The sequence below is a fragment of the Heteronotia binoei genome, chromosome 14, assembly GCF_032191835.1.
Source record: "Heteronotia binoei isolate CCM8104 ecotype False Entrance Well chromosome 14, APGP_CSIRO_Hbin_v1, whole genome shotgun sequence".
Lineage (NCBI taxonomy): Eukaryota > Metazoa > Chordata > Lepidosauria > Squamata > Gekkonidae > Heteronotia > Heteronotia binoei.
In genome coordinates, this window is record NC_083236.1 from 52,176,574 (window position 1) to 52,191,267 (window position 14,694).

General features: G+C 45.7%; 1 protein-coding gene and 1 non-coding gene across 2 annotated transcripts in view; both read right to left on the reverse strand.

Moving 5' to 3' along the window:
* The window catches only part of SHCBP1 (SHC binding and spindle associated 1), a 39,671-nt gene that overhangs the window by 1,261 nt on the left and 23,716 nt on the right, over positions 1-14,694 (reverse strand). The window contains exons 9-12 of the mRNA XM_060253842.1: positions 11,089-11,220; positions 4,573-4,691; positions 2,366-2,452; positions 2,065-2,206 (exon numbers count right to left, since the gene is read on the reverse strand). Of these exons, the coding sequence (XP_060109825.1) occupies positions 2,065-2,206; positions 2,366-2,452; positions 4,573-4,691; positions 11,089-11,220 (480 nt within the window). The remainder of the gene's footprint in view (positions 1-2,064; positions 2,207-2,365; positions 2,453-4,572; positions 4,692-11,088; positions 11,221-14,694) is intronic.
* Positions 1,638-1,704, reverse strand: TRNAS-GGA (transfer RNA serine (anticodon GGA)). Its single transcript has one exon. It is a non-coding gene; the product is annotated as a tRNA-Ser (tRNA).

Below are 14,694 nucleotides of genomic sequence, written 5' to 3' on the forward strand. Positions count from 1 at the left end.
GAAGGAAGGAAGGAAGGAAGGAAGGAAGGAAGGAAGGAAGGAAGGAGGAGGGAGGGAGGGAGGGAGGGAGGGAAGAGAGAGAGAGAGAAAGAGAAAGAGAAGAGAGAGAAAGAGAAGAGAGAAAGAGAGAAGAAGAAGAAAGAGAGAGAAAGAGAGAGGAGAAGAAAGAGAAGAGAGAGAGAAGAGGAGAAAGAGAGAGAGAAGAGAGAAGAGAGAGAAAGAGAGAGAAAGAAAGAGAGAGAAAGAGAGAGAAAGAGAGAGAAGAGAGAGAGAGAGAAAGAGAGAGAGAGAGAGAGAGAGAGAAAGAGAGAGAGAGAGAGAGAGAGAGAAAGAGAGAGAGAGAGAGAAAGAAATAGAGAAATAGAGAAAGAGAGAAAGAGAGAAAGAGGAGAAAGAGAGAAAGAAAGAAAGAAAGAAAGAAAGAAAGAAAGAAAGAAAGAAAGAAAGAAAGAAAGAAAGAAAGAAAGAAAGAAAGAAAGAAAGAGATTGGATTTATACCTTGCCCTTTGCACAGTCTCCAAGCAGCTTACAATTGCCTTTCCTTCCTCTCCCCACAACAGACACCCTGTGAGGTAGATGGGACTGAGAGAGCTCTGAGAGAACTGCTCTTGAGAGGACAGCCCTGAGAGAAATGTAGCTGACCCAAAGTCACCCAGCTGACTGCACATGGAGGAGCGGGGAAGCAAACTGCAAACTTAATAGCTACACCCAACTGGCTCTCTCTACGCCAAACTGGGAAGTGACAGCACTTCCCACTTCTTTCCATGCATAAATAAGCACATAGAAGATTGGTCTGCTGGTGACAACCAGCCACAAACACAACCATTAGCTTCTTCTGGCTACCAGATGCCGAAAGCTAGCAAAGGCCCTGCATCCCTACCGGCTGATGATAGATAGTCCTTTGCTAAGACAGTGTCGTACATCAGTTAAAGGGTCAGACTAGGCATTATTACCAGGTTCATCCTGTGAGTGATCTTGGGCCAAGCACTCTCTCAGGTCAGCCTATCTCACAGGGTTGTGATAAGGATAAAACGGGGTATGCCCAAACCATGAGTTCCTTGGGAGGAATGGTGGGATAAAAGTGTACTAAGACGTAACCTGGGTGTCCCAAGCTAGCCTGACCTTGTCAGATCTCAGAAGCTAAGCAGGGCCAGCCCTGGTTAGTACTTGGATGGGAGACCACCAAAGGAAATCCAGGGTCACTATGCAGAGGCAGCCGACGGCAAACCATCTCTTGATTCCCCACTCCTCCACTTACAGCTGCTGGAATGGCCTTGGGTCAGCCATAGCTCTGGCAGAGGTTGTCCTTGAAAGGGCAGCTGCTGTGAGAGCCCTCTCAGCCCCACCCACCTCACAGGGTGTCCGTTGTGGGGGGAGAAGGTATAGGAGATTGTAAGCCGCTCTGAGTCTCTGATTCAGAGAGAAGGGCTAGGTATAAATCTGCAGTCTTCTTCTTCTTCTCTTGCCAGAAAAAACTTACTGGTTAAGTTGAACATATATATGAACATATGAAGCTGCCTAATACTGAATCAGACCCTCGGTCCATCAAAGTCAGTATTGTCTACTCAGACTGGCAGCGGCTCTCCAGGGTTTCAAGCTGAGGTTTTTCACGCCTATTTGCCTGGACCCTTTTTAGTTGGAGATGCCAGGGATTGAACCTGGGACCTTCTGCTTTCCAAGCAGATGCTCTACCACTGAGCCACCGTCCCTCCCCAAGTTGACCATGATTTGACAGCAGTTTCCACCAAGATATAAAGACTGTGGTTAAATATATGCACCAAACAGCCCATCAAGGCAACCCCCCATCTAACTATAATACATACCAGTAAAGTCTACCATCATTATTTTTTTAAATAAAAAATATCATAGAAATCAACCTCCAGATCACGATCGTGACCAGGTTAGGTTGACACACAAACCTCAAAGAGATCTCATCTCCACCACTGACGTATTTTTGAAACACAAGTTTTTAAAGTAAACTCCAGCCCTGTGACATACACTACAGTGGAAATTTTGCTGGACAGCCCACAATCGATAATTTGTCTAAGACCTACTTCTTCATACCTTCAAAGTTCGCCGGAGTGCCTTCAGTAGCATCAGACGAGACAGTAGGTTTCACCAAGACGACCCCATACCCTTCATTATTATGAATTACATTGTTCACCAGGGTGATCTTGGGAACCTCGTAATGTTCGTCCAGGAAGTCCTAAAAGACAAGGTGTTCCAAAAACTGTATTAGAGACCTACCACACAAACACACGAAGCTACCTATACTGACTGTGACCACTGGTTCATCTAGCTTCGCTTCAATATATTCAGTCCAACCAGCAATACCCTTATTTGGGACGCCTCAGTTAGAACTCACTTTTATGAGGATTCCCTCTTTGCAATGGTGTATGCCGTTCACCATCAAGGTACAAGTGCTCCCTGGGTAGATTTCTACACCAGCACCCTAAAATTAAGAGGGGGAGGGAATGGTTGTTAGTTAACAAGCACTACTCAGCATAGACCAAACTTTTAAAAAAATATTGGTACCTTCCATGAAAGGAGGAGCCTTCCGTCAACTAAGGAAGAGTTCTTCCATCAAAGAATGTCATCAGTTAGCAGAAAAGAGTCATTGGAGTCAACTAAAGGCTCCACTGACTTCAGGGCTATTTTTTTTTGTAGCAGGAACTCCTTTGCATATTAGACCACACACCCCTGATGTAGCCAATCCTCCAAGAGCTTACAGGGCTCTTAATACAGGGCCTACTGTAAAGTCTCGGAGGATTGGCTACAACAGGGGTGTGTGGCCTAATATGCAAAGGATTCCTGCTACAAAAAAAGCCCTGACTGATTTCTTCCAACACAGCCAACGCAGTATAGAAGAAGAAAGGAAGAAGAGACTGGATTTATACCCTGCCCATCACTAGTCAAAGGACTCTCAGAGTGGCTTACAAATCTCCTTTCCCTTCACCTTCCCCACAACAGACACCCTGTGGGGTAGGTGGGGTTGAGAGAGCTCTGACAGAAACTGCTCTTCAGCAGAACAGCCTTGAGAGAACTTGTGGCTGATCCAAGGTCACATCAACAGGTGCAAGTGGAGGAGTGGGGGAATCAAACCCGGTGCTCCTAGATAAGAGTCCATGCACTTAACCACTACACCAAACTGACTCTCAGTGGTTAGAATACCAGATGAGGACCCAGCAGTCATGGGTTCAAGTCAGAACTCAGTCACATCACCCAATGGCCTTGGGCCTAACCTACCGCACAAGCACATTGTAACTGTGCATGCCGTTGTGAGCTCCCTGAAGACAAAAATGCAATTACTGAGTCATCTAAATCTTGTACCTGTCTTAATTATGCCCCCATGGTGCATCGGGAGAATCAAAAGCTGTTTATAATATGACCAGGGTGGGGGCATCAGCTCATCCACAAGCAACATAAGATTCTACCAGCCTAGCACAAGTCCAAGTCCTTTGAATCCCCCTTTCAAGAGGAGACAGCATATGGAGCAGAGGTCCATCGGTGGCTATTAGCCACAAGGTATAGATGAGGGGTATCAAACTCATTTGTTATGAGGGGCGGCTCTGACATAAATGAGAACTTGTTGGGCTGGGTCATGTGTGTACCTATTTAAGATTAGGTAACAGAGATACAAACTTTATAAAGGACACAGACAAACACAATTAAAGATTTTTCAAAAAAACCCTTAGAAAATGCTGAAAACATTAGCACTCGTTGGTCTTAAAGGTGCTTTCTCTATATTTCTCCAATGCGATCCAGGGAACTGGGCAAAGGAAGCTCTGGCTCTTTCCTTCCTTCCCAGGAGACCAGGATGGCGAGGAACCTCAGCCAACAGAAAGAAGAGAAGCTTGGCTCAGCAGCTCTGCTGTGCGATTGAGAAAGCCTGGCAAAGCAAGCTCTCCCTCCCCCCACCCTTCCTCCCCAAGGGAGGCGTCTCAACCAATGGGGAAAATAGAGGTTTCGCTCTGTAGCTCCCGTGCAATTGAGCAAGCCTGGCAAAGCAAGCTGTTATGCAGAAGGAAGCAAGATAAAGGGAGAAGGAAGTAGATGACAGCCAGTTGCTCGGGGGCCTGATAGGAGCCCTCCGGGTGCCTGATTTGGCCCCCAAACCGCATGTTTGACACCCCTTGTATAGATGGAACACTACATCTGAGGCAGTGATGCTCTGTATTCTTGCTGCTTGGGGGGGGGGGGGCACAGTGAGAGGGCTTCTGGAGTTCTGGCCCCACTGGTGGATCTCCTGACAACACCTGGGTTGTGAAAGAAAGTGATGGACTAGATGGGCCGTTGGCGTGATCCAACAGCTGCTCTTACGTTCTCATGAATCTGAGTCCCATTTTGCAATATGTTATCAAAGACAGGGACACAGTAAACAAGTCGCCCATGCTGTCCTTCACCTCTTTTAGCAGGAGCGACACATTCTAAAAAAACAAAAATAAAGTATGTGGTCGTTGGCTTAACCTTTTTTTCTTTGGCATGCAGCTTATATACAACATCAGGACCATGTTGAAATAACTCTGTTCCCCCTGAAAAAAGCCACCAGTCAATAGGGATCCCAGCTGTTACCTTAGCGCCATACAAATCCGAATTTTTCATCACAAGCTCAGCCGAAGTTCGGACGGCGACCCCTGTCGTCTCGCACTGCAAGACGCAGTTCTCAAGCGTGGTTTTCCCTTGGTGAACGCCTGAAAGAGTAAGATGTTCTTTATTGGCTTACGCCATCAAGATTCGGATGTTGCTGCAGCAACTCCAGTGAACGCGAATGAAGAATTCTGGATGTTTCAGCCACCCACATCTTTCTAACAAGCATGCACATCACATTAGTCAGTATTTGACAGTGGACGAATGTCTTTCCATTGATACGTTATCATGTTTGACTTGTTCTTGGGTGGTACAAACGTTCTACTGGCAGGTGATGCATGTGAGAGTCAGCCACCATACTTTAAAGTCACAGCCAATGCTGCAGCAAATCAGTAACAACTAAAATACTAGATATGGTATTTTACTATTGATAAAATACTACAGATAGCTGTTCTTGCGCTTCATCTTTAAGGGCAAACTAACACGAGATGAAGAAAATTCTTGGAAACTTTTTTGTGAATGGCTTCATGCATAAACATGAATTTTGTATATGATCTATAGCACTTTCTTGCGAGTTCCTCAACTCTGATATTATAAAATTTATACTAGCAAATTATTCGTTAGAATCTATAGGTTTTAAACTTTTACAGACTACCTTTTGCAATCTAATGATGCAGTGTATATGTTGTCAAATTCATTTTACTTTATTTCCTTTTCCCCTTTCCTATTCTGTATCCCCTTAACCCTGTCCCTTTCAAAATTTCAATTTCAATAAAATATATATAACAGTAGCAAGTAAACCAACAGAGCATTGCATTAGCCAATGAAGGCGCGAATTCAACCCTTTCCAAAACAACAGGTGTTTTTACATTCAGTTTGATCCAGAGTTTTAGAGTCTTCAAAATCACCTGCCACTGTTCCGCTTTAATTATTTTCCTTTTACATTTAAGCGTTTCAATTTTGTGTGTGTGTGGGGGGGTGTCTCTGATCAGAGGGCAGCCAGAATGCCAGTGCTTAGTTAAATGTATACGATTACTTGGAAATTGTGTCAACACTGCAAAAACATTACAAATTTAAATTACTAGATGAGGCAAGCAATGATATGTAAAAATTTCAAGTGCTGTCAGTTCTCATGCAAATTACTACACTTTGTGGTGGCTTTTGGAGGAGTCTTTTAAAATGCATGAAAACTTCTACAAGTTTGAAACGCCTGTAGAGAAAAGACCAGATCAAAACTAGCGTGGAGAAAAACGTTGCAGCAGCAGCTCCGAAACTCATCTCATCAAAACAAATGTAGATGCTTCAGGCAGCAACGATGCAAAACAGTTGTGAGAACATTAGGTAATGCAAAAGGTGAGTTTCCAATGTGGTGATAAGAGAGTCGCAAACTGCCAGTGTAAAAACACCCAACAGTTATGTTGATACTTATAGAGCAGGGGTGGCCAAACTTGCTTAATGGAAGAGCCATGTAGCATAAGCATCTGATGTTTGAGAGCTGCAAGACATTAAGATCAGATGTTTGGGGCGGGGGGAGGAAGGAAGGAAAATGGGGGCGGGGAAAAGTGGAAAGAAAGGAACTTTAAATGCATACTCCAAGCCACTGGCTGGCTTGGCTTGGCAAAGTGATATGATGGGCGGGGGGGGCTCCAAGAGCCACATGGTATGTATGATAGAGCCACATGTGGCTCCTGAGCCTCCACGGATGCATTCCACTAACTGGAGTTTTTCCACCGACTGCGAGATGACAGCAGAAAGAGCTACACTGGGAATCCAACCCAAGATCATTCTGGTCTGGAGTCACTACCTCTTTCTATTTCACTCCACAGCCTCACTACAAGGTCGGCACAAGCTTGGGGGATGACATGCTGCCCTTCTCTAAACTGGGAGCTACAAACAACTAACTGGCATATAAGAAACAAGAGCCGTAGCCCAAATGCCATTGTGCCTGTGCCACAATATATTCTTCAGTGTTCAAGCTTGGATCCTACCAACGTTCCCACTGGTGCAGGAGGGGAGGAAGAGGAGCATCACCCTGTTCTCCTCCTGCCCACGGTCCTGCCGTGTACAGTTCCTTTTTTGCCAATGCAGGTCACATGATTCCCGCCAAAGGCTTTCTAGGGTTCTAAAGAGGCCCCCTCCTCCCTCTTGCATCAGTAGAAAACCTGGTTGGGCGATACTGTATTTTCTTTAAATGCTTTATAGATCTCCTTTTCGCCTAATCATCCAAGGCACTTTTTGATAAGAGGAACAAAAAAAGCTCGGTTCAGCACGGACTCAAAGGCGCCGTTTGATTTCATTCGCTTGCCAGCATCACCATTCGGTTCAGACCTCCAGTGCAAAGGCTTGGCTCTGAGGTAGAATTTGCCATTTTAGTCTCTACTCTATAATTTTAGATTTTATATATTTTAACTCAGGGGTGTCAAACATGCGGTCTGGGGGCCGGATTAGGCTGCCAGAGGGCTCCTATCAGGCCCCCAAGCAACTGGCTGCCATCTGCTTCCTTCTCCCACTCTCTTGCTTCCTTCTGTATAACAGTTTGCTTTGCAAGGCTTGCTCAATCGCACAGAAGCTACAGAGCAAAACCTCTATTTTCTCCATTGGCTGAGGCTCCTCCCTTGGAGAGGAAGTGAGGAAGGAGGCAGAGCTTGTTTTTGCAAGCTCTCTCAATTGCACAGCAGAGCTACTGAGCCAAACCTCTTTTCCTTCTATTGGCTGAGGCTCTTCAGCCCCACCCCCCGGTCCTATATGTGTGTGTGTGTGTGTGTGTTTGTCTGTGTCCTTTATAAAGTTTACATGTCTGCTACCTAATCTTAAATAGGTACACACGTGGCCCGGCCCAACAAGGTCATTTATGTCAGATCCGGCCCTCATAACAAATGAGTTTGACACCCCTGTTTTAACTGGTTTTTAACTGTTGTATTTTATGATATATCCTGCCCTGAGCCTGTTCTGCAGGAAGGGCAGGCTAAAATAGAGTAAAATAAAATTAAATTAAAAAATCTCCCACACAAGCAATCTCCATTGGGGGCAAAGCAGGGCATTTTCAGTGATGGCTCCCTCCACCCTCCACACTCTCTCCCTGTCTTCACTTCAACACCAAAAAAAAAAAATGTTCTCCAACTAGACTGGGAAAGCTGCCAGATCCGTAGACTGTATAAATAAATTTGGCTGGAGATTTGCAAAGTAGTTGCATTGGCTTGCAGGTGCTTTGAGGCTACATCGGTCCTTAAAGCAAACCCGTTTTTTTGTGGCTGATGCTCATTTATGTTGATGGCATTTTACAATGCCGCACGTCACGAAGGACACAGCACAGAAAACGTTTCATAAATAAACCAAGATCAAGGGTTGAAAGAAAACTAATTTAAGAGCATCTGCGTTTTGTGACGAATCCAACTTTGCTTGTATACACGACTGAGGGGCATAATTCTCAAACCCCCTGATTGGCAACTAATCTTTCAACTGTGCAAAGTCAGAAGGCGGGCTCTGCTCATCCAGCTCAGCCCCCAAAAAGGCAAAGGGCTCTCCCATTAGGTGAATAGCAAGGGCGGCTTTGGCTGAACCCGATTGGCAAACCATTTTGCAACTTTGCACGGAGTTGGAGGGTTTATTTTATTTATTTATCTTATTTACTTTCCATTTATATCCCGCCCATTCCAAACGGACTCAGGGGGGCTAACGATCATATAAAAACCAACATTTTGGCGTCATCGGTTCTGTTCACCCACTCAGTCCCCCAAAAGGCAAAGGGCTCTCCCACTAGGTGAACAGCAAAGGAGGCCCCTGATTGGCAAACCATTTTGCAACTTTGCAGAGTTGGAGGGTTGGCGTCATCAGCTCTGCTCACACACTCAGTCCCCTGAAGGGCAAAGGGCTCTCCCATTATATGAACAGCAAGAGAGTCCTTGGTCAAGCCCCTGGCTGGTAAACAGTTTCTCAACTTCGCGCAGAGGAGGGCTGGGAGCACTGGCTCTGCTCAACTAACTCAGTCCCCCCAAAAGGCAAAGGGCTCTCCATTACATAAAGAGTAAAAAGAGAGGCCTTGGCTGAGACTTTGATTTAAGCATATCAGCTGCTTACTCCCAACTGGCTTGGCTCGTGCTTGGAAGCACCGTAAGGTGAAGTGTTTTGCTGCTCATGCTGTGGTAAGATGGGTCAAAAGAGCCCTTTGCCTATTAAGGAGCCCTTGGGAGAAAGTGCTTGAAGTGTATAAGTTCAATCCCAGCGAAAGCTGGATTCAGGTAGCCGGCTCAAGGTTGACTCAGCCTTCCATCCTTCCGAGGTCGGTAAAATGAGTACCCAGCTTGCTGGGGGGAAAGTGTAGATGACTGGGGAAGGCAATGGCAAATCACCCCATAAAAAGTCTGCCATGAAAATGTGAAAGCAACGTCACCCCAGAATCGGAAACAACTGGTGCTTGCACAGGGGACCTTTCCTTTCCTTTCCTGAATATATATATGCATAAATTGCTTGAAATCACACAATATGTTACCTGAATTGCTTTTTAGAGTTTGCTTTTCATGGAATGAATGCATATACTTTGTTTGTTTAAAGCATGGTTCTTTACCAGCAATTTGTATTTTGGCTCTAGAATAGATGCCAACTACCCTGTAAAACGTCTGCCGTGAAAACGTTATGAAAGCAACGTCACCCCAGAGTCGAAAATGACTGGTGATTGCACAGGGGGACTGCCTTTACCTTTAATATACTCTGAATTTCAGAGTCTCCGAGCAGTCACAATCTCCTTTACCTTCCTCCCCCACAACAGACACCCTGTGTGGTAGATCGGGCTGAGAGAGCTCTTACAGCAGCTGCCCTTTCAAGGACAACTCCAACGCGACCTATGGCTGGCCCAAAGCCATTCCAGCAGCTGCAAATGGAAGAGTGGGAAAATCAAACTTGGTTCTCCCGGATAAGAGTCCGCGCACTTAACCACTAAACCAAACTGGTGTGCATGGCACAGAATGTCCTTGGTATCACAAAGTAATGCTGGGGGTCAAAAAGGAATTCTCTTAGGGCCTAACCCCACCCTGGACCTCCAAGTAGTTACTTCCTTCATTCCACACAGTTGTAAAAAAAGAATTAATTTACTCCTTTAAGAAAATCTTTTTTTTTTTAGGGATCTGCAAATTCAAGTAACTTCTTTCTGACAGTGGCCCAAGACACTCAATAATTAGAAAAAATGGTGTGCAAATATATTTTCACATAAAAGGTGCTGAAATAGTCTCTGCTAACCCATCTTAACGTTTCTTATTCAAATCTACCTCTCAAACGATGAAGTGTTAATTATCACCTACTCCAGAAGACAGAAGGGCACAGCAGAAAAGTATGTTGTCAAAATCAAGTGGGGGAGGGGGGATGAGAAGGGGGGGGGTAAGTCCTCTATGAGCAAAGAGAACAAACTTTTGGAGATCAAATCCCAGAAAAGTGTCCACATTCACCTGCGTTAGCCAGACGCACCCGGTAGCTAGGAGCAAGCTGGACTTCAGGTTCGATGTGCACAACCTCGGACCATCTGTCCAAACATGGGCATTTGGCTAAGTGTTGGGGTTCTGCTACATGTTGGGCAACCCCCCCATCCAATTCCACAATCCTAGGCAGACTGCAAGGCGAAGAGGCATTTTGACCCCAATGGGTCACCATACGTGACTGGTGGGAGCCCAACCCCAAGCGAAACTGACCGTTCCAAGTAGATTTTTAGCATTGTTACTGGCAACAGCAGGGCTATTTTTGTAGGAAAAGCCCAGCAGGAACTCATTTCCATATTAGACCACACCCCCTGACATCACCATTGTTTTGCGCAGGGCTTTTTCTACAAAAAAAAAAAAAGCCCTGTGCAAAACAATGGTGATGTCAAGTGATACAAATGCGTTCCTGCTGGGCTTTTCTTTTAAATAAAACTCAGCAGGAACTAATTTGCTTATAAGGCCACACACCCTGGCATCACCAATGCCAAGCCAAAAAAAAAAGCCCCAGGTGACAGTGTTCTAGCTCAGGGGCGGGGCATCCATCAGTCAATATCAGGGGTGGCCAAATTGTGGCTCAGGAGCCACATGTGGCTCTTTCACACATATTGTGTGGCTCTTGAAGCCTCCACCACCCCATTGGCCAACTTGGGAAAAGGCATTTCACTCTTTAAATCATGTCTCCAAGCCAAGCCAGCTGGTCTCCCTCCCATCCCCCTTCTATCTTCCTTCCTTCCTTCTTTCTAACATCTTATATTTATGTCTTGCAGCTCTCAAACATCTGACGTTTATTCTATGTGGCTCTTACATTAGGCAAGCTTGGCCATGCTTGGTCAATAGGATCCCCTGAGCCTACTGAGTAACATCAGTAGGAGAGGAACAGAAGACCTGCCCCAATAGATTGTGCCCCTGTGATAATTAGCAGCAGGGGAGGACTGATGGATTCCTTCACCAGATGCCCCCTTGCAGGGGTTTCAGGTTGCTCCTTGAAAGCAAATATAATTTGGTAAGGGCCAGAAGCTCAGCTTTGAGGACTGACTTAAGATGCCTTCCACCGCATCGTGCTGGATGAGCTTCAAGCTGGAGATCTTCACGTCCGCTCCCGTGCACTCCACAAAAGCATCTCCTTTCCCTCGTTTCTCTATCACAACATCATCCGGGAGGCCATAACCTTGGGAAGAAGATTAAGGAGAATTAATTGGGTGGGTTGCTACAACTTGCGGGCTGGAAGAGCCCCCTCCTCCCGGCTCTGAGCTTTGTTGATATCATGGGGGGCTTCCAGATTTTTTAGCCCAATTCTACCTTCAGGGCAGCCGGCTGATTATTCCCCTTTGTCAGGAGTCATTATTTTTCCCACTGTGCCAGAGAAAATGCCCTTGCCAAGTACAGTGCCACTCTTTGAATTTAGAGGCAATTATCCCCAACAAATGTCTTCTTCGTTTCCTGTAGTTGCTTTTGGCAAATGAAGAACGGCTTCGAAACCCCCAAATGCATTGCGGGTATTGAACGTTTGTTACCCTGAGTCTTCGATGCGTCTTCTAAAGTTTTCTAAGTAACTATAATCCTGGTTTATCTAATTTATGTCGCCGTTAAAAGGGTTTCAGACATACGGCATGGAAAAGAGATTTGAATACCCGGTCAATGAGCTTTTTCGTAAGTCTTCCCAGCTCTTCACATACACTATCTCAACAATCTTACAACCACCATTAATAGAGTCGTTTGGATTCCCTGGTTACTAATGGACACCATCAGAGAAGAAGAGATTGGATTTATGCCTTGCCCTTCACTTGAAGTCTCAGAGCAACTTACAATCTTCTTCCTTTCCTCTCCCCACAACAGACACCCTATGAGGTAGACAGGGCTGGGGAAGCTCTAAGAGAGCTACTCTTGAGAAAACAGCTCTGAGAGAACTGTGACCGACCCAAGGTCACCCAGCTGGCTGCACGTGGAGGAGGAGTGGGGAATCCACGCACTTAACCACTACACCAAACTGGCTCTCTACACCAAACTGGGACGTTACAGCATTTCCCACTTCCTTCCTTGCCTGAATAAGCACACAGAAAATAGGCCCGTTGGAGACAAGAAACCACAAACACAACCGTCAGTTTCTTCTGGCTACTAGATGCTGAAAGTCAACAAAGGCCCTGCTTCTTAGCTAGATCATGGCAGATGGTCTTTTGCTAAGTTAATGTGGTATGCTACGCCGCGGAGATAACTGTGACTGACCCAAAGTCACCCAGCAGGCTGCATGTGGAGGAGTGAGGAATCAAATCTGGTTCTCCATATTAGAATCCGCCACTATTAACCGCACCAAACTGACTCTCAAGAACAGCTCAATTGCCCTAGCCTGGGTAGCCCAGGCAAGCCCGATCTCGTCAGATCTCAGAAGCTAAACAGGGCTGACTCTGGCAAATACTTGGATGGGAGACCTCCTTGGAATACCAGCAGTCAGGAGAACAGGGGCAGGCTTTATTCACCTCCCTGAATATCCTCCAGGCCTCCAGTAAGGGTCAGTCACCAGGGGTCACCATAACTTCCAGGTGTCGACATCGACATAAACACATACAAACAATACTCCCCCAAAAAGTAGCTTGACTAAGGTCATCAATGAATTAATTGCCAAACTAGGACTCAAATTCAGGACCCTGACCACAATGGAGCATCAAGTTGCATAGGTACAGAACAGCGTAAGATAAACTCCACCTCTCCCCTATTCTCATCTCCAATTGCAAACGACCCTATTTTTATGCATTACATACCAACGTATATTTTCACTGTGCTAAGAATATCCTTCTGCTATAGTCAAGCCACCGGTCACGATTCACCTTCCTAGCCTACCGTATTTCTGCATTCCATTTAAAAAAAAAAAAAAGTTTTATACTTTAGTGGCATTTGGCTAAATCCTTCCCCCATCCTTTTTAACAACCCCAAAAGTGCTACAATGCTAACTAAGCTATCCACAATTGTTTACATCGAACCACTTAGAAAATTTACGAGCAGGTAAAGCTTTTACAGCCTGTCGTGGAGAAGAATAACGATAAGGCAGGTGATAATGCGGATACCATTAGAAAAAAGAGCCCACACTTTTCTAGGGATAAGAAAGAGCACCCGTCCACCCTGGCTGGACAGAGGGATCCAACAAGAAGCCCTGACTTGGAGAGCCCAGGTGAGACCAATCTCATCAGATCTCGGAAGCTAAGCAGGGCTGACTTTGGCAATTACTTGGATGGGAGACCTCCTTGGAATACCAGAGCTGTGAGGCAGGGGCAGGCTTTATTCAGTCACCTGCATGAATATCCTCCAGGCTCCCAGTAGGGGTCAGTCATCAGAAGTTGCCATGTCTTCCAGGTGCACATGCGCACACACACGCACACAAACACACGCACATATAAATTAAAAAACGGGGGAGGGAGGAATTTTAAAAACTGCTCCTGAAAAATTTGGTAAGAAGATAATGATATTGAATTTATACCCCACCCTCCACTCTGATTCTCAGAGCAGTTCACAATCTCCTTTACCTTCCTCCCCCACAACAAACACCCTGTGAGGTGGGTGGGGCAGAAGGACAACCTTCTGCCAGAGCTATGGCTGACCCAAGGTCATTCCAGCTTGTGCAAGTGGAGGAGTGGGGAATCAAACTCGGATCTCCCAGATAAAAGTCCACACGCTTAACCACACCAAACTGGCTCTGCCTCCAAACATGGAGGTTTCCACGAATCACCACTGACAAATTTGTGGTGGGCAGTAAAGCTAGCATGACCAGCCACTCGGCAAGTTTTAATAATAATAATAATAATTTTTATTTATACCCCGCCCTCCCCGCCGAGGCAGGCTCAAAGAACAGGACATAAGTTTTAAAACAAAATTCAGAATTCCCCCCCAACTAGTGCCCATCGCCACATCTGGCAACAGAGAGATCTGTAAATTAATTTAATTGCACATTGTATTTGGAACGGAACTTTTTGCATGTGCATAAGTTTCAGCAACAACACATCCCTCGGCGGTTTGCTGACTCCTCCCAGCAGCCCAAACTGAACAGTTTAACAACCCGGATCGTCTTGTTGCTATGCTGGACGAGGATCCCCGACTCTGTTCTAACTCGTTCTCTTTGCGCACCCCTCCCGTGTCATTAACACTCATTTGGGGTCGTTAATACTCCCGCATCGTCAAAATGTCACCCGATGCTGCTTATTATTATTATTATTTGCTGCCTCTTTCACTACTTTCAGAAGCCTTTCAAAATGACAAGCGATAACACTTTCCGGCGCTCGTTCAATCGAAGCAGGTGCGTGCTTTTGTTCCTGAAGAGCTGGTGGCTCCGTGTCACCTGGCCCCCTTTCATTTTCTTGCTACACTTTCCTGACCTCCCAGATAGGATGCAATTTGTCATAAATACCACCCCGTGTCCCCAAACTATCATATTCTCGACTCCCGACAGATAAAGAACTTTATTGAGACCCTTGTCTCTGGGAGAAACGCCGCAGGCCGGCAGACGTATCTCTGGAAATGAAACCTTTCCGAAGGGAAGGCAGAAAGGAACACACACACCCCGCTTCCTTCTCTACATGTGCACAAAAAGAGAAAGGAGACAGAGGAAATCGAGCTGAAACAGCAGGAAATTAAACCTCTCCGCTTTCTCTCCGTT